This window comes from Aquarana catesbeiana, linkage group LG04 (genome assembly GCF_042186555.1).
Source record: "Aquarana catesbeiana isolate 2022-GZ linkage group LG04, ASM4218655v1, whole genome shotgun sequence".
In the NCBI taxonomy this organism is placed as follows: domain Eukaryota; kingdom Metazoa; phylum Chordata; class Amphibia; order Anura; family Ranidae; genus Aquarana; species Aquarana catesbeiana.
Window position 1 is genome coordinate 222,645,228 of NC_133327.1, and position 19,989 is coordinate 222,665,216.

The following is a 19,989-nucleotide window of genomic DNA, read 5'->3' on the forward strand; positions in this document are numbered from 1 at the left end:
AAACATCTGTGTACGAGGCCTAAAACTGGGTGAAGAAGAGCCAAACTCTGCTTCTAATGTGAGGTTATGGAAGACAGTTTCATGTCACAAGTCATACACCATGGCAAGCCTGAGCACAGCATCAAGACACAAGATACTGCATGCAGACTGGGGTTTAAAGATGTGCTGTTGAAGCTCCTTTGAAGAATCACAAAGAAGCAGGCCATAGACGCAGTGGGTGACCAAGAAAACTTAATGCAGAAGATGAAAGGCACATCATGCTTACTTCCCTTCGCAGTGGCGTTTCCAGTTTCCATATTTAGGGGGGGGGGCACATGGGGGGACAGGGACAAAAGTAGGGGGGCAACTATAGAATGCAATTATATATATATATATATAATATATATCCTGGGGCCCTTTACAACGGTCCCACAACGGCCCTTTCACATGTTCTGCAGTGAGCTCCCTTCCTACTGTATTGGCCGCCCCCCCCAGGGTGGCAGAAAACAAGAGATGTATGTCACCAGCATACCAAGAAAATATAAGGGTCCAAAGCAGTGGGAGAACTATTAGGGTTGCAAAGGTTGTCTTGCCACCGGCCCTGGTGTTCTGCCACTGTGGGGTTCCCCAGCCTCCTCTTGCTATCCTGCCCCTGCTATTGACAGCGCTGGTCTGGCATCTCTTGGAATTTACAGGCTGGTTCTCATGTCCTAAGGACAGGAGAAATCAGTCTGTTTTTTCAGTAACTGAGAGTCCTGAAGTCCTTCCTGCAACTCGCTTTTCTCCATCCCAGTGAGGATGCAGGCGAAGGAGCAGATCGGGCGGCTGTGGTTGTGTGAGCGCTCGCATTATACAGTGTCAGTGAGCAGAGGGAGGGGGGAGGAATCACCCACAGGAGCTGACTGGGGACACTCTCCCTCTTAGACATTGCCTTTTTGTAAAAAAAAAATAAAAATAATTTTTTTTTAATGGGGGGGGGGGGCCACATGGTCGGGCACAGCATAATGTTGGGGGGGTCAGGACCCCTCTGCCCCCCCCCCCCCAGGGATGCCATTGTCCCTTCGACATCAGAAGATGTCCAGCAGTGCCATCAGCACAGAAATGGCTGAAACCAGTTGGACCCAGGTACACCCATCTACTGTCTGGAGAAGTTTGGCTAGAAGAGGACTTCATGCAAGAGTTGTGGCCAAAAAGCCATACCTCTGACATGTAAACAAGGCTAAGTGATGGCAGTAGGTGCTCTGGACTAATGAGTCAAAATTTGAAATATTTGGCTGTAGCAGAAGGCTGATTGTTCGCCGAAAGGCTTGAAGTACAATAATGAGTGTGCAGACAACTGTGAAGCATGGTTGATGTTCCTTGCAAGTTGGGGCTGCATTTCTACAACAGGATCAATGGTATTCTCAATGCTGAGAAATACAGGCAGATATTTATCCATCATGCTTTATGATCAGGGAGGCGTGTGATTGACCCTAGATTTATTCTGCAGCAGGACAATGACCCCAAACATACAGCCAATGTCATTAAGAACTATCTTCAGCATAAAGAAGAACAAGGAGACCTGCAAGTGATGGTTTGGCCCCCCACAGAGCATTGATCTTAACATCATTGAATCTGCATGGGATTACATGAAGAGACAGAAGGATTTGGGGCAGCCTACATCCACAGAAGATCTTGGTTAGTTTTCCAAGATGCTTGCAACAAACTACCTGCTGAGGTCCTTCAAAAACTGTGCGCAAGTGTACCTAGAAGTATTGATGTTGTTTAGAAGGCTAAGGGTGGTCACACCCAATATTGATTTGATTTAGATTTCTCTTCTGTTCATTTACAGTATCTCACAAAAGTGAGTACACCGCTCACATTTTTATAACTATTTTATTATGCCTTTTTACTTGACAACACTGAAGAAATTACACGTTGCTACAATGTAAAGTAGTGAGTGCACAGCTTGTATAACAGTGTAAATTTGCTGTCCCCTCAAAATAACTTAATACACAGTCATTAATGTCTAAACCGCTGGTAACAAAAGTGAGTACACCCCTAAGTGAAAATGTCCAAATTGGGCCCAAAGTGTCAATATTTTGTGTGTCCACCATTATTTTTCAGCACTGCCTTAACCCCCTTGAGCATGGAGTTCACCAGAGCTTCACAGGTTGCCACTGGAGTCCTCTTCCACTTCTCCATGACAACATCACAGAGCTGGTGGATGTTAGAGACCTTGCGCTCCTCCACCTTCCATTTGAGGATGCCCCACAGATGCTCAATAGGGTTTAGGGTTTAGGTCTGAAGACATGCTTGGCTAGTCCATCACCTTTACCCTTAGCTTCTTTAGCAAGGCAGTGGTCGTCTTGGAGGTGTGTTTGGGGTCGTTATCATGTTGGAATATTGCCCTGCGGCCCAGTCCATGAAGGGAGCGTATCATGCTCTGCTTTAGTATGTCACAGTACATGTTGGCATGCATGATTCCCTCAATGAACTGTAGTTCCCCAGTGCCGGCAGCACTCTGCAGCCCCAGACCATGACGCTCCCACCACCATGCTTGACTGTAGGCAAGATTCACTTGTCTTTGTACTCCTCACCTGGTTGCCGCCACACACACTTGACACCATCTAAACCAAATGAGTTGATCTTGGTCTCATCATACCACAGGACATGGTTCCAGTAATCCATGTCCTTAGTCTGCTTGTCTTTAGCAAACTGTTTGTGGGCTTTCTTGTGCATCATCTTTAGAGGAGGCTTCCCTCTGGGATGATAGCCATGCAGACCAATTTGATGCAGTGTGCAGCATATGTTCTGAGCACTGACAGGCTGACCCCCCACCCCTTCAACCTCTGCAGCAATGCTGGCAGCACTCATACGTCTATTTCCTAAAGACAACCTCTGGATATGACGCTGTGCACCTGCACTCAACTTCATTGGTCGACCATGGCAAGGCCTGTTCTGAGTGGAACCTGTCCTGTTAAACCGCTGTATGGTCTTGGCCACCATGTTGCAGCTCAGTTTCAGGGTCTTAGCAATCTTCTTATAGCCTAGGCCATCTTTATGTAGAACATCAATTCTTTTTTTCAGATCCTCAGAGAGTTCTTTGCCATGAGGTGCCTTGTTGAACTTCCAGTGACCAGTATGAAAGAGTGAGAGCGATAACACCAAATTTAACACACCTGCTCCCCATTCACACCTGAGACCTTGTAACACCAACGAGTCATATGACGCCAGGGAGGGAAAATGGCTAAATGGACCCAATTTGGACATTTTCACTTAGGGATGTACTCACTTTTGTTGCCAACGGTTTAGACATTTATGGCTGTGTGTTGAGTTATTTTGAGGGGACAGCAAATTTACACTGTTATACAAGCTGCACACTCACTACTTTACATTGTAGCAAAGTGTCATTTCTTCAGTGTTGTCACATGAAAAGATATAATAAAATATTTACAAAAATGTGAGGGCTGTACTCACTTTTGTGAGATACTGTACTTTCCATTTTGTTAATTGATAAAAATAATTTACTAACACTTCTATTTCTGAAAGCATTCTTACTTAACAGCATTTTTCCACACCTGCCTAAAACTTTTGCACAGTAGTGCATGTCTTCATGTTTATAGCCACCACAGATCAGATTGATGGACATGAGAGAGAGTGACTGTTGATATTTTTTGTGAGCATTTAGCTGCAGTAAAAGTGGATCTGTAAAACATTTATACAGATGCATGCTCTGTTCAAAATAATGTAAACTATAGTGAAATATTATATACAATATAAGTTAAAGGAAGTATATATTCTATTTTACTAAATATTTGTATAAGCAATTTATACATTATGTATCCGAACTTTACTACTTTTCTAAATTTAGACTCATCAAAAGAATCAAAAGCTGCATTTGCTTCTCTTATGACTCCCACCCACATTGCAGCAACAAGATCTACCCGCAGCCACTAACTACATCCTAATACATATGTTTCAATAACTAATTCTAAATTACAAACAGTTTATAAGCAGTGTGTGCGCAATGTTTAGGAGAAGCAGCTGTGGACATTGAGGAATAGTTCATCTGTAAATTGGAGCATCCATCCCCTTTAAGCCTTCACTGCTGTCCACAATGCATTGAACATACAGTATTTGATTTTCACTATGACAAAGAAGCAATCCATCCATCATTTTCCCTTGCAATGCTTAGAATGTAAAGTGTCATTTCACTCTGCTGCAGAGACAAAGCGACAGTTTCCAGACTATTTGTTGCTAGATCAAGCAGCTGTGTACATTCTTCTTAGTTTGGGTCATGTCTCAGAATAGTTTCCGCAAGAGCAGGCATGGCTACCTTGCTAGCCATGGCTCAGCCTTGTCTTTCATCCTAACAGGCCTGGCATAGAATTTTCATTTCATAAACATTTATTCTTATTGCTTTTAACAACTGTTCCTCCTCTGTAGTCAATGTATAACAGGCTGGGTTGATAGAATGAACTTTACGTACTTCAGTGCCATAAGCCATACCTATCTCATACCCTGACACGTGATTAGAGTTAGGCTTCGTGTACACGGGGCGTTTTTACAAACTCTCCTGAACGATTTACGTTGACAGATAGTAACTTGCGTTTAAAACATCAGTTATGCTGCGTTTTGCCGCATTTGCATTAACCACTTCAGCCCCGGAAGGATTTACCCCCTTCCTGACCAGAGCGTTTTTTGCGATTCGGCACTGCGTCGCTTTAACTGACAATTGCGCGGTCGTGCGACGTGGCTCCCAAACAAAATTGACGTCCTTTTTTTCCCACAAATAGAGCTTTCTTTTGGTGGTATTTGATCGCCTCTGCGATTTTTATTTTTTGCGCTATAAACAAAATAAGAGCGACAATTTTGAAAAAAAACGCATTATTTTTTACATTTTGCTATAATAAATATCCCCCAAAAATATATAAAAAAAACATTTTTTTTCTTCAGTTTAGGCCGATCGTATTCTTCTACATATTTTTGGTAAAAAAAAAAAAAAAATCGCAATAAGCGTTTATTAATTGGTTTGCGCAAACGTTATAGTGTTTACTAAATAGGGGATAGTTTTATGGCATTTTTATTAATAAATTTTTTTTTTACTAGTAATGGCGGCGATCAGCGATTTTTATTGTGACTGCGACGTTATGGCGGACATGTCGGACATTTTTGACACATTTTTGGGACCATTGTCATTTATACAGCGATCAGTGCGATTAAAAATGCACTGATTACTGTGTAAATGACACTGGCAGTGAAGGGGTTAACCACTAGGGGGCGGGGAGGGGTTAAGTGTGTCCTAGGGAGTGATTACTAACTGTAGGGGGATGGGCTGTGTGGGTGACGTCACTGATCTCTGCTCCGATGACAGGGAGCAGAGATCGAGTGACACTTGTCACTAGGCAGAACGGGGAGATGCTGTTTACAACGGCATCTCCTCGTTCATCCGCTCTGTGAGGCGATCGCGGGTATCCCCGCGGTGATCGAGTCCGCGGGACCCGCGACCCGACTCACGGAGCTGCCGGCCGGCGGCGCGCACGCATGGGCACGGCGGGAAATTCAAATGGACGTACAGGTACGCCCATTTGCCCAGCCGTGCCGCTCTGCCGACGTACATCGGCGTGCGCCGGTCGGCAAGCGGTTAAGAAGCGTCTTAAAAAAAAAAATTTTTTTTTTTTCCAAAATAGCCAAAAATGAAAAATGCCTGTAAACGAAATGCGGCTAAACGCGTTTAGCCACGTTTACCTGCCTTTAGGCCCCATTCACACCTGAGCGTTTTGTAGCTTGAAGCTACAAAACGCTGGAGGGGAAATAATCAATTATTCTCTATGGAGATGGTTCACATATCCAATCCAAAACGCCTGAAGCTAGAAGCTCCAACATGACTGAAGCTTAAACAAGTTCTTTAACACTTTTAGGCAGATTACAACCGTTTTTCTGCTTTTTACATTGGTGACCTTTTGACCTGTACAAAATCGCGGCAAAAACGCGTAAAAAATCACGGCAAAATTGCGGTAAAATCACGCAACTTTCTGCCTGAAAACGCTAGGTGTGAATGGGGCCTTAGAAGCGTTTGGCGCTTGAAATGCCTGTAAACTCAGCTTCTGAATGCATTTTTTTTTGCGTTCCAAAAAATGCCTCTAAACTCAACTGCCTAGAAACGACTGTAAACGACCCTGTGTACATGTACTAATAAGATAACATAGAGGAGAGTTCAGGGGCAGTGGAAAAAAACGCCCAACTGCTCCTAAATGTCCGTTTACCAGCAGCAGTGTACATGAGGCCTTACAGGCCATTGGACTCATTATGCATTCAGTGTTCTCGGCCACACCAATTTGAAAATACACTGTTAAAGAAGAGTATGTATTGTATCATGTTATCAACCAGTATCCTGTAGCCTGTATCAATCGACCAATTATGTTACCAATTTTTTTTTAAAGAGACACTGTAATGAACAAGAAAGCAACATAAAACCACATTGTAAAATACGCTTACCAGCCACTTTATTGGGTACACCTTACTAGTACCGGGTTGGACCCCCTTTTGCCTTCAGAAATGCCTTAATTCTTTGTGGCATAGATTCAACAAGGCGTTGGATACATTCCTCAGAGATTTTGGTCTATGATGACTTGATAGCATCATACAGTTGCTGCAGATTTGTCGGCTGCACATTAATGATGCGAATCTCATGTTCCATCACATCCCAAAGGCGCATCCATGCTTTTATGTTGTTTATATCAAATTCTGACCCTACCATCTGAATGTCGCAGCTGAAATCGAGGCTCATCAGACCAGGCAATGTTTTTCCAATCTTCTATTGTCAAATTTTAGTGAGCCTGTGAAAAATGTATCCTCAGTTTCCTGTTCTTAGCTGACAGGAGTGGCACCCGGTGTAGTCCTCTGCTGCTGTAGCCCATCTGCGTCAATGTTCCATGTGTGTTCAGAGATGGTATTCTGCATACCATGGTTGTAACGTGTGTTTGAGTTACTGTTGCCTTTCAGTCATCTCGAGACAGTCTGCTCATTCTCCTCTGACATCAACAAGGCATTTCCCTTCACAGTTTCCGCTCACTGGATATTTTCTCCTTTTTGGACCACTCTCTGTAAAGCCCCGTACACACTGGCAGAATATCGGGAGACATTTGCCGGTCCAAAATTCTGTCCATGTGTACTATATGTGGCTCGCTGGTAAACCAGCAGCCAGCCGACTCCTGATCAGTGCTCTCAACCAATAGCAGAGAGCGCTGATCGGAGTGTTCTGACGGGGGAAGGGGGGATCACTAGACTAACCTCGCATGGTTAGTACAGCAGCTTTTGGGTTGCAAGAAAGAAAAGTGTGTGAAAATCCCAGCACATTAGCAGTTTTTGAAATACTCAGACCAGCCCGCCTGGCACCAACAGCTATGCTATGTTCAAAGTCACTTAAATCCCCTTTCTTCCCCATTCTGATGCTCGGTTTGAACTTCAGCAAGTCATCTTCACCACATTTAGATGCCTGAATGCATTGAGTTGCTGCCATGTGATTGGCTGATTAGCAAATTGTGTTACCAAGCAAATGGACAAGTGTACCTAATAAAGTGGCCGGTGAGTGTACATTTAAGGCCCCTTTCACACGAACGGCCCACAAAGATCCGCCTGTCTGTTTTTATAGGTGGATCTGAGCGGGCCACCCATTGACTTGTATGGGCAAGCGGATGTCAGCAGAGATGTGTCTGCTGACACCCACCTGCCATCCAATCCGACAAGATCCGCTGAAAACAGACGGATGGCTATATGTTCGCCATCTGTCCAGCGGATCAGATCTGATGGGATCGGATGAAAACGGACATGCTGTCCATTTTCATCCGATTTTCCTATAGAGAACAGCAGGCTCTGACAGGTCTGTCCCTGCACAGTGAGTAGAGACAGGCCTGTCATCAACAGAGCGATCCCCCCGATGAGCTAGTGGAGTCCACTGAGCGTATCCGCCCCGTGTGAAAGGAGCCTAAAGCAGAACTTCAAGAATCGCAGCACTTTTAAATATTTGCTGGTTTATAAGGTGTTAAGTCCAACCAGGTGTATGAAACCTTGTGGACTTATCTCTTTTGTTTACTTTTTACATTTTTACTAAGTGCTGAGTGTATAGCTGTCACTATACTCCCAGTGCTCTTCTACACACCAACTGCCCTGCCTGGCCCACCACTGTTTATTCATCGAATACATTGTACTTTGTGACTGGGTTCAAATAGTACAAAGCCTAAGTGATTGGGCAGGAGAAGAGGGGGAGCAGGCAAAGTGACTGCAAACTACTTTGAGGCTGTTGTATCAGAAACCCAAAGGTCCAGTGTCAGAATGCTAGAAGTATAGAGAAACTCCTGGGGCTTGAGGAAAATGTAAATATTACTTAAAAGATAAAAGAGATAAATCAACGAGATGACTTACTCCTCCTTGGACTTAAGCACTTATAAGCCAGTAGATTTTTAGAAGTGCCGCAGTTCCTGGAGTTCCACTTTACAATAGTACCCTTGGCTGCTACATCACCAGTGTGTATCTTCAGGGCTTCCATAGTGCTGTAGTAGCCAGGTGAGTAGCAGAGAGGCACGGATATCTGTCACCTGGGAGTAACAAATCTATTGCCACTTCCAGCTCTGGCTAGACGAGGGTGTGCTTCCCTGAGCACCAAAAGGCTACTTAACTAAAACTTAACCTTTATTGTAAATCATAAAAAGTATGTAAATGACCATCACAGGTATACCTATGAGGATCAGGTCGTCCAGCTCTGGAAGACAGAAGATTTGAGTCACCCTACACACTGATGTATGTAGGATGTATTTTACAGTGCCATTTTTTAGTCCTTTGGTTTTTTTGCTCATTACAGTGTCTCTTTAGGTCAGACAAGTGAAAGCTAGGTTTTAGCTGAATGATTTGTGTTACTGCACACTGTTTTATCATATTTAGCAGTGTGTCTTGCTGGGTATGTACCAAATAAAGTAGAACACGACCAAACGTTGTTCCTATTTTTGGATTGAGTGGGAGAGGACCTATTTCAGATTTGTTCCCGTTCTTGGGGGTTTCCCTTGCTCTTTTTTATTGTATGTCTTAAACCCGGATATATTGGAAACATTGCTGTTGCAAGGTACCATTGGAATTGTTTGGAGTGCTCTGGTTTTCTAAACACTGCCGTTATTATCATGTAAGAAAAATAATTTGTAACTGTCAGGCATTGTTATATATTAGTGTGTATTTATTATTCTTCTCTTCTGATATTTTTAGGAAGGCAGCTGAGAGAAAGTTCTCCATGAATGTACGTCACAATGATGATGACCGACCAAATCCCAGTGGAACTGCCACCCTTACTGAATGGCGACGTAGCCATGATGCCACATATCGTAAATGGAGATGGGTCACAGCAGGTTAATATTGTTGGTTTCAGTTTATCTAATTTTAACATTGCTAGAAGAGGGAAGTCAACATATGACAGCAAAAACAGTAATGCTTTAACTTATTTGTTCTATGTGCTCACCAAAAGGATTACAATATTAAAGTGCATGTCAGGGGAAAAAAACGTATGTAGTACATCTGTGCAATACATAAACGTTTTCTCAAGTTTTATCCCTTTAACCACTTGAGCCCCGGACCATTATGCTGCCTAAGGACCAGAGGTCTTTTTCCAATTTGGCACTGCGTCGCTTTAACTGCTAATTGCGCGGTCATGCAATGCTGTACCCAAACGAAATTTGCGTCCTTTTCTTCCCACAAATAGAGCTTTCTTTTGATGGTATTTGATCACCTCTGCGGTTTTTATTTTTTGCGCTATAAACGGAAAAAGACCGAAAATTTTGAAAAAAAATGATATTTTCTACTTTTTGTTATAAAAAAAATCCAATAAACTCAATTTTAGTCATACATTTAGGCCAAAATGTATTCGGCCACATGTCTTTGGTAAAAAAAATGTCAATAAGCGTATATTTATTGGTTTGCGCAAAAGTTATAGCGTCTACAAACTAGGGTACATTTTCTGGAATTTACACAGCTTTTAGTTTATGACTGCCTATGTCATTTCTTGAGGTGCTAAAATGGCAGGGCAGTACAAAACCCCCCCAAATGACCCCATTTTGGAAAGTAGACACCCCAAGGAAATTGCTGAGAGGCATGTTGAGCCCATTGAATATTTATTTTTTTTGTCCCAAGTGATTGAATAATGACAAAAAAAATATTTACAAAAAGTTGTCACTAAATGATATATTGCTCACACAGGCCATGGGCCTATGTGGAATTGCACCCCAAAATACATTCAGCTGCTTCTACTGAGTATGGAGATATCCACATGTGTGGGACTTTTTGGGAGCCTAGCCGCGTACGGGGCCCCGAAAACCAATCACCGCCTTCAGGATTTCTAAGGGCATAAATTTTTGATTTCACTCCTCACTACCTATCACAGTTTTGAAGGCCATAAAATGCCCAGATGGCACAGAACCCCCCCAAATGACCCCATTTTGGAAAGTAGACACCCCAAGCTATTTGCTGAGAGGCATGTTGAGTCCATGGAATACTTTATTTTTTGACACAAGTTGCGGGAAAGTGCCAATTTTTTTTTTTTTGCACAAAGTTGTCACTAAATGATATATTTCTCACACAGGCCATGGGCATATGTGGAATTGCACCCCAAAATACATTTAGCTGCTTCTCCTGAGTATGGGGATACCACATGTGTGGGACTTTTTGGGAGCCTAGCCGCATACGGGGCCCCGAAAACCAAGCACCGCCTTAAGGATTTCTAAGGGCGTAATGTTGTGATTTCACTCCTCACTACCTATCACAGTTTTGAAGGCCATAAAATGCCAAGATGGCACAAAACTCCCCCAAATGACCCCATTTTGGAAAGTAGACACCCCAAACTGTTTGCTGAGAGGCATGTTGAGTCCATGGAATATTTTATATTTTGACACAAGTTGCGGGAAAGTAACACTTTTTTTTTTGCACAAAGTTGTCACTAAATGATATACTGCTCAAACATGCCATGGGCATATGTGGAATTACACCCCAAAATACATACTGCTGCTTCTCCTGAGTACGGGGATACCACATGTTTAGGACTTTTTGGGAGCCTAGCCGCGTACGGGGCCCCGAAATCCAAGCACCGCCTTCAGGATTTCTAAGGGCATACATTTTTGATTTCACTCCTCACTACCTATCACAGTTTTGAAGGCCATAAAATGCCAAGATGGCACAAACCCCCCCCAAATGACCCCATTTTGGAAAGTAGACACCCCAAGCTATTTGCTGAGAGGCATGTTGAGTCCATGGAATATTTTATATTTTGACACAAGTTGCGGGAAAGTGACAATTTTTTTTTTTTTTTTTTTGCACAAAGTTGTCACTAAATGATATATTGCTCAAACATGCCATGGGCATATGTGGAATTACACCTCAAAATATATTCTGCTGCTTCTCCTGAGTACGGGGATACCACATGTCTGGGACTTTTTGGGAGCCTAGCCGCATACGGGGCCCCGAAAACCAAGCACCGGCTTCAGGATTTCTAAGGGCGTTAAGTTTTGATTTCACTCCTCACTACCTATCACAGTTTTGAAGGCCATAAAATGCCAAAATGGCACAAACCCCCCCCAAATGACCCCATTTTGGAAAGTAGACACCCCAAGCTATTTGCTGAGAGGCATGGTGAGTATTTTGCAGCTCTCATTTGTTTTTGAAAATGAAGAAAGACAAGAAAAATTTTTTTTTTTTTCTTTTTTCAATTTTCAAAAGTTTGTGACAAAAAGTGAGGTCTGCAAAATACTCACTATACCTCTCAGCAAATAGCTTGGGGTGTCTATTTTCCAAAATGGGGTCATTTGGGGGGGGGGGGGGTTGTGCCATCTGGGCATTCCATGGCCTCCGAAACTGTGATGGGCAGTGAAGAGTGAAATCAAAAATTTACGCCCTTAGAAAGCCTGAAGGCGGTGCTTGGTTTTCGGGGTCCCGTGCGCGGCTAGGCTCCCAAAAAGTCCCACACATGTGGTATCCCCGTACTCAGGAGAAGCAACAGAATGTATTTTGGGGTGTAATTTCACATATTCCCATGGCTTGTTTGAGCAATATATCATTTAGTGACAACTTTGTGCAAAAAAAAAAAAAAATGTGTCTCTTTCCTGCAACTTGTGTCACAATATAAAATATTCCATGGACTCGACATGCCTCTCAGCAAATAGCTTGGGGTGTCTACTTTCCAAAATGGGGTCATTTGGGGGGGGGTTTGAACTGTCCTGGCATTTTATGCACAACATTTAGAAGCTTATGTCACACATCACCCACTCTTCTAACCACTTGAAGACAAAGCCCTTTCTGACACTTTTTGATTACATGAAAAAATTATTTTTTTTTGCAAGAAAATTACTTTGAACCCCCAAACATTATATATTTTTTTAAAGCAAATGCCCTACAGATTGAAATGGTGGGTGTTTCATATTTTTTTTTCACACAGTATTTGCGCAGCGATTTTTCAAACGCATTTTTTGGGGAAAAAACACACTTTTTTAAATTTTAATGCACTAAAACACACTGTATTGCCCAAATGTTTGATGAAATAAAAAAGATGATCTTAGGCCGAGTACATGGATACCAAACATGACATGCTTTAAAATTGCGCACAAACATGCAGCGGCGACAAAATAAATACATTTTTAAAAGCCTTTAAAAGCCTTTACAGGTTACCACTTTAGATTTACAGAGGAGGTCTACTGCTAAAATTACTGCCCTCGTTCTGTCCTTCGTGGTGATACCTCACATGCATGGTGCAATTGCTGTTTACATTTGACGCCAGACCGACGCTTGCGTTCGCTTTTGCGCGAGAGCAGGGGGGGACAGGGGTGCTTTTTTTTTTTTTTTTTTTTCTTTATTATTTTTTTTCTTTTTTATCTTATTTTTAAACTATTCCTTTCATTTTTATTTTTTTTTATTAATTTTATTGTTATCTCAGGGAATGTAAATATCCCCTATGATAGCAATAGGTAGTGACAGGTACTCTTTTTTTAAAAAATTGGGCTCTATTAGACCCTAGATCTCTCCTCTGCCCTCAAAGCATCTGACCACACCAAGATCGGTGTGATAAAATGCTTTCCCAATTTCCCAATGGCGCTGTTTACATTCGGTGAAATCTAAGTCATGAAATGCTCGTAGCTTCCGGTTTCTTAGGCCATAGAGATGTTTGGAGCCATTCTGGTCTCTGATCAGCTCTATGGTCAGCTGGCTGAATCACCGGCTGCATTTTCAGGTTCCCTGTTGGGACAGGAGAGCCAGAGAAAAACATGGAAGACGGTGGGGGGGGGGGGGCATTCCCTCCCACTGCTTGCAAAAGCAGTCTAGAGGCTAATTAGCCGCTAGGATTGCTTTTACATGAAAGCCGACCGCTGGCTGAAAAGAATGATACCAAGATGATACCTAAACCTGCAGGCATCATTCTGGTATAACCACTCAAAGTCCAGCAACATACCAGTACGTTGCTGGTCCTTGTTGGGCATATATTGTAAACTTTTTTTTCATGCAGCCTGTGGGCTGAACGAAAAAAAGATATTGATCGGTGGGTATGCCCACCATTAGAATACCTCCCTTCATCCACCCACTTCTAATGATGGGCATACATGCACCATTTATATATGCCGAAGCATGGGGGCATCCTCCCGCAAAAGGCAGGAGCAAATTGCTCCTCCACCCACTGCTGCCCCCAAGATTCGGCATATATGCTGAAGTATATAACTGTGGTGGTGAAATCACCTCCGACAGCGCTGGAGTCACAGCTTTATATATCGTGGGAGCAAACGCTGTTGCTGTCAAGATAAATAAATCCGCGCTGCAACTGAATGGCGTACCTGCTAAGCAATACAAAAAAAAACATAGTAAAAAATAAAACATTTAACGCAACCTGTGCCTAAAATATATATATGCCGAAGCATGGGGGCATCCTCCCGCAAAAGGCAGGAGCAAATTGCTCCTCCACCCACTGCTGCCCCCACGCTTCGGCATATATGCTGAAGTATGTAACTGTGGTGGTGAAATCACCTCCGACAGCGCTGGAGTCACGGCTTTATATATCGTGGGAGCAAACGCTGTTGCTGTCAAGATAAATAAATCCGCGCTGCAACTGAATGGCGTACCTGCTAAGCAATACAAAAAAAAACATAGTAAAAAATAAAACATTTAACGCAACCTGTGCCTAAAATATATATATGCCGAAGCATGGGGGCATCCTCCCACAAAAGGCAGGAGCAAATTGCTCCTCCACCCACTGCTGCCCCCACGCTTCGGCATATATGCCGAAGTATGTAACTGTGGTGGTGAAATCACCTCCGACAGCGCTGGAGTCACGGCTTTATATATCGTGGGAGCAAATGCTGTTGCTGTCAAGATAAATAAATCCGCGCTGCAACTGAATGGCGTACCTGCTAAGCAATACAAAAAAAAAACATAGTAAAAAATAAAACATTTAACGCAACCTGTGCCTAAAATATATATATGCCGAAGCATGGGGGCATCCTCCCGCAAAAGGCAGGAGCAAATTGCTCCTCCACCCACTGCTGCCCCCACGCTTCGGCATATATGCTGAAGTATGTAACTGTGGTGGTGAAATCACCTCCGACAGCGCTGGAGTCACGGCTTTATATATCGTGGGAGCAAACGCTGTTGCTGTCAAGATAAATAAATCCACGCTGCAACTGAATGGTGTACCTGAAAACAATAAAATGGTTACCAACAAAACACAGTAAACAGTAAAGTATAAAAAATCTGAAAAGCAAACATGGTAAAACATAATAACAATAAAACATTGCAGAATAGAATAGAGTAAAAAAGAGCAGAACAATAGAGAGAGAATAGAGAGAGAGAGAACAATAAAACAACAACTATTTTTGTTTTTTTTATTTTATATTTTTTTTTGTGTTTTTATTTTTTTTTATTTTTTTCATTTTTATTTTTTTACACTTTTTTTTAGTAACTTTTAACTTTTGTAACTGGTTCCAGGTTTGGGTCTCTCAAAATTCAATGGCATCTTGGGAGACCCTGTGTTAGTGTGCCTAGTCTGTGCAGTGCTGAACCCTACGCTAATACTCAACTAGTGTATGGTAGCGTTCAAAGCATTCACCCATGCAAAGACCAGGATTGCCAGGACAGGAGGGACAATAAGACCGGGTGTCACGCCTAAATCCGCGCTTCCTGCAGACACGACATCTTTTTTGGGGGGCTCGTTGGGTAGGGGTACTCGGGATGGCATAAAGAAAATGCCTCTCATGCAGCCGGCTTACTGCATTTGGTTGGGGAAGGTGAGGTAGAGCACCGTCTGGAAACAGAAGGGCTCTGACGATCTCTTCCTGGAATTTAAGGAAGGATCCAGTCCGTCCTGAAGCTCTGTATAGCACATGAGCGTTCAGCAAAGCCAATTGAAATAAATAAACAGACACTTTTTTGTACCAGAGTCTGGCCTTACGGGCAACTAGGTACGGCGCCAACAACTGGTCGTTGAGGTCCACCCCTTCCATATTAAGGTTGTATTCGTGGATACAGAGGGGTTTCTCCACAACACCAGTCGCCGTAGGAATTTGGGTCATCGTGTCTGCATGAAGGGAGGTGAGAACGAAAACATTCTTCTTATCCCTCCACTTCATAGCGAGCAAATTATTATACTTCAAGCAGGCTCTCTCCCCCAGCCTAAGACGGGAATCTACAAGCCGCTGGGGAAAGCCCCGGCGATTAGGTCGCACGGTGCCACATGCTCCAATCTGCTGATCAAACAAGTGACTAAAAAGTGGCACGCTCGTGTAATAATTGTCCACGTACAAGTGGTACCCCTTTCCGAATAAGGGTGACACCAAGTCCCACACTATCTTGCCAGCGCTTCCTATGTAGTCAGGGCAGTTTGTCGGCTCTACGTGACTATCTTTTCCCTCGTAAACCATAAAACTATATATATAGCCTGTGGCCCTGTCACAGAGCTTATACATCTTGACCCCGTATCTGGCACGCTTGCTGGGAAGGTACTGTTTGAATGACAAGCGGCCAGAAAATTTAATCAGGGACTCATCAACGCAGACAACTTGATGGGGGGTAAACAAGTCTGCAAAACGTTGGTTGAAGTGGTTTACGAGGGGCCGAATTTTGTAGAGCCGATCGTATGCAGGGTCTCCACGAGGACGACAGAGTTCATTGTCGTTGAAGTGCATGAACCGCAAAATCTGCTCGTATCGTGCCCTGGCCATGGAAGCAGAGAACAAGGGCGAATGGTAAATTGGGTCAGTGGACCAATATGACCGCAACTTACTCTTTTTATTCAACCCCATGAGGAGGGAAAGGCCCAGAAAGGTCTTAAATTCGGAGACCTTAATTGGTCTCCAATCTCTGGCAAGGGAGGACTGGGGATTAGCGGCGATGTGTGGACCAGCGTATAAATTGCTTTGGTCCACAATAGATCTATAGAGATCTTCGGTGAAAAACAGTGAATAAAAATCCAGTGACGTAAAGTCAACTGTTTCCACCTGAATTCCGGGTTGGCCAGTGAAAGGGGGAAGTACGGGCGCTGCAGAAGTGGTGGGTTCCCAATTCGGATTGGCCAATGCAGCAGGAAGGACACTATGGGCACGACGGGCCTGTCTTTGTCTTCTTGGTGGCAGCGGGACACTACTAGTGCTTGCCACCTCACCAGCTTGAACTGCACTTATGGGACTCGCCACGTCACCACGTGATACTGCAGTGCTGGATATACGACCAGGGTGTACTAGGCCGCTGGTGCTTGCCAGTTCACCAGAAGGAATAGCGGCGCTAGTACTTCTCTGCTCCATACGAGAGCCCTGCGGTTCTTGCACTTCAAGGACAGAAGAAGATTGGGGTCTGGTACGCCTGACTCTAGCAGGGACCACAACTCTGTCGTCAGAGCTATCTGTCATGGAGCCGCTGTCCTCTACAGGTTCGTATTCTGAGCCTGAACTTGACAGATGAGTGACTTCCTCTTCACTATCTGTCATACTCAGAAACGTGTAGGCCATTTTGGGCTCTAAATTTAGGGGTACACTAGTGAGACTCACAGGCAAAAAAGCTCCTGACTGTCAGCGACTGTATCAAAACGCTACCAAAAAACTGTTAGCGATCGCAGGGATCAGGCCTGACTCTGCGAACGCTGCAGTTATGTGTGCTTAGTGTTTTGTAAGTGTCAGTTATCGATCCATACTGCACTTGGGTGGGCTGGGCAGGGCTGGGCCGAGGGGCAAAACGCAGGTGCTAGCAGGTATCTGGGCTGATCCCGCTAACACTGCGTTTCAGGGAACCCTAAACTGCTGGGGAGTATAGATCTGATCGGAAGGGGGTGGCCAACAATGGATGGCCTCCCCCTGACCTCTCATCGCCCGGGAAGAAATGGCGATCGCCTTGGGCACCGGGGGGGGGACCGATCGGACCCCCCACCCGCGGAAGGCAAATCACGTATATGTACGTGATTTTGCCTGTCCGTGCCACCTTGCCGACGTACATCGGCGTGAGGCGGTCGTCAAGTGGTTAAAGACCCTGCCGCTACTGAAAAGTATCAGTTAATCAGCATGAAATGCACTGCTAAGTCTTGTTGTGGGTTGTCCGCACAGTATCTTGGTAGACTTATGCCCCGTACACACGATCGGACTTTCCGACAACAAAACCGTGGATTTTTGTTTGAAGGATGTTGGCTCCAACTTGTCTTGCATACACACGGTCACACAAATGTTGGCCAACAATTACGAATGTAGTGACGTACAAGACGTACGTGATGTCTCCATTACGAACGCTAGTTTTACAAGACCGATCGCTTCCGGCTCGTACTTGATTTCGAGAATGCATGGACTTTTGTCCGACGGACTTGTGTACCCACGATTGGAAAGTCCAACAACAAACATTTGTTGGCGGAAAATTTGAGAACTTGCTAGCCAACATTTGTTGGCGGAAAGTCTGACAACAAATGTCTGATGGAGCATACACACAGTCGGACTTACCGCCAACAGGCTCACATCCAACATTTCCCGTTGGAAAATCTGATCGCGTGTACGCAGCATGAGTAGTATCAGCCCTCACCACTTTCTTTTGCTAAAGTATTAAGTCCCACCCACTTCCCTATCACCACAAAATAAAGACTATTCATTCTGTAACCCCAAGATAAGAAATGAAAGGGCTTTGTATGCTCCTTGGGATAACACAGGACTTGCGCACTGGGCACAGGACAGCTCTGAATTTCTGACTTTGTCAAACAATATTTTGTTGCACTTGTAGAGCAGATATCAAAACACTTTCAATGGTATATATAACATACCAAACAGGAGCAAATAAGAGAGTTTCATTTTTAAGGAATACATACACTTTAAGGGCTCATTCACACAGGCGCAGAGCCCCATACAGCGTAGAGAGCTTTTTTTGGGTAACGTGGATCTATGTGCAGGCAGTCTATATAGGTGAATGTGGACTCATCCGTACTGCCGAGTTTGACAATTACACAAGGATGAGTGCATGGCCTCGGACACACTCTGTGTTGGTGGCGGTGCTATTGTTCCTGGCAAATTGGCTGAAGGGGGAGGCCATACAGCCACCACATCTCCATTCACTTATGTAGACTGCCTGAACTAGTTCTATGCTACTCCAAAAAGATAAATGGTTCTTCATGCTGTTCAGGACTTCGCACCTGTGTGAATGAGCCCTAACTTTTTTGGATAAAAATACATTTGAAAACAGCACGTTTATTGGGGATCAATGCCAGCCAAAACTTTTGCAAAGAGTGCAGCAAGCTTAGAATCTGCTGTGTGAGATTTTCTCTCACTTCATATCCACGTGACACCCTATCTTGGGAAAGGTGGGCAAGACCTTGCCAAAAAATATCAACCACAATAAACACTTTGTTTCATATTTTTCCTGCTGTTCTGCATTTGTTTTGATTGTTGCTACTAATTTTTTTAACAAGCACATTGAACAAGAATATTTTCCTGCTGTTAAGTCCTGTGAAGTGCACCTGATTTTTGCTCCTGGTGAACACCATGTCATACCTTGACACACAGGGACAGGAAGCAAGGGGAAATCTCTCCCAAATGGTCTCAGATAGCAAAAAAAATGACAGATGTAAACCCTCTCCCACTTTTTGACAAAAATGTGTTTTTACTGTTGTTTCTGTCACCATTGAGAAGATTACCCATTGTGAACTATACTAGTGAGAGACAATATCCTCAACAGTTACCAAGGTCCAAGAACTGGGCTTTAAATTTCCAATTTATAAATACAGCAACATTATTGTAAAAGGCACTGTCACGGACATGGCCAGAGCGGAGGCTGTTGGAGAGGACTGTGTGCAAGCCTGTTGCCCACCGATTATGGGCCCTAGCATTTGAGGTGAATGAGAAATCCAGTCTGAACTGTATTAATCGGACTCAGTCATGTATATATTGTATGGGGACTCCTTACTGTATATTTGTGTCCCTGAAGAGGGAGGGGGGATTCCTCCAGCAGCCCCCTGCTGATAAGACTGATTCATTCTGCTGGGACACATCCTGTGAGGAGATGCTGGTGTTATCAACATGTGTTTATGTTAATTGAGAGAGCTGATCACATTAGCCACCAACACTGGCTAATAGACGAATGGTCTAGGCTGAGGAGGGGGGAGATTGTTGTTTGTATTGTTAATTGTATTAATGTGTGAAGCTCGGTGCCCACAAGACTGTCATCTGGTCTGGGTACATTTTGTAGTAAATTAGGTCATGTTAATTAGGTTAGCTTTGAGTCATCCCTGCTGTATAAAGGTCTGTGAGATCTAAAAATAAAGGTAGTTCTGATGTACTCCAAGACTGGTGTTGTCTAGTTCTTGGGGTTCCTATAGCCAGATCCATTGGACTCGTGTTCCAGAACTTAGGAAGCGGTATATGACGGAAGCACTCAAGCGGAGTGTGGGGCGTTCCGTGACATTGGTGGCAAGCAGCGGGAAAGCTTCCTGAAGTCTGGGACATCCAAACTTCCATCTGGATCCAAGGTCCAGATAGCAGAAGAGGAGAGGTACAGATA

General features: G+C 43.8%; 1 protein-coding gene across 2 annotated transcripts in view; it reads left to right on the plus strand.

Annotated features, from left to right (window-relative positions):
* Positions 1-19,989, plus strand: part of FNDC3B (fibronectin type III domain containing 3B) — a 471,921-nt gene that overhangs the window by 121,010 nt on the left and 330,922 nt on the right. For both annotated transcript variants that reach the window (XM_073626229.1, XM_073626230.1), the window contains one exon: positions 9,217-9,356. In XM_073626229.1, coding sequence (XP_073482330.1) covers positions 9,246-9,356 — 111 coding nt within the window. In that variant the 5' untranslated portion in view covers positions 9,217-9,245. The remainder of the gene's footprint in view (positions 1-9,216; positions 9,357-19,989) is intronic.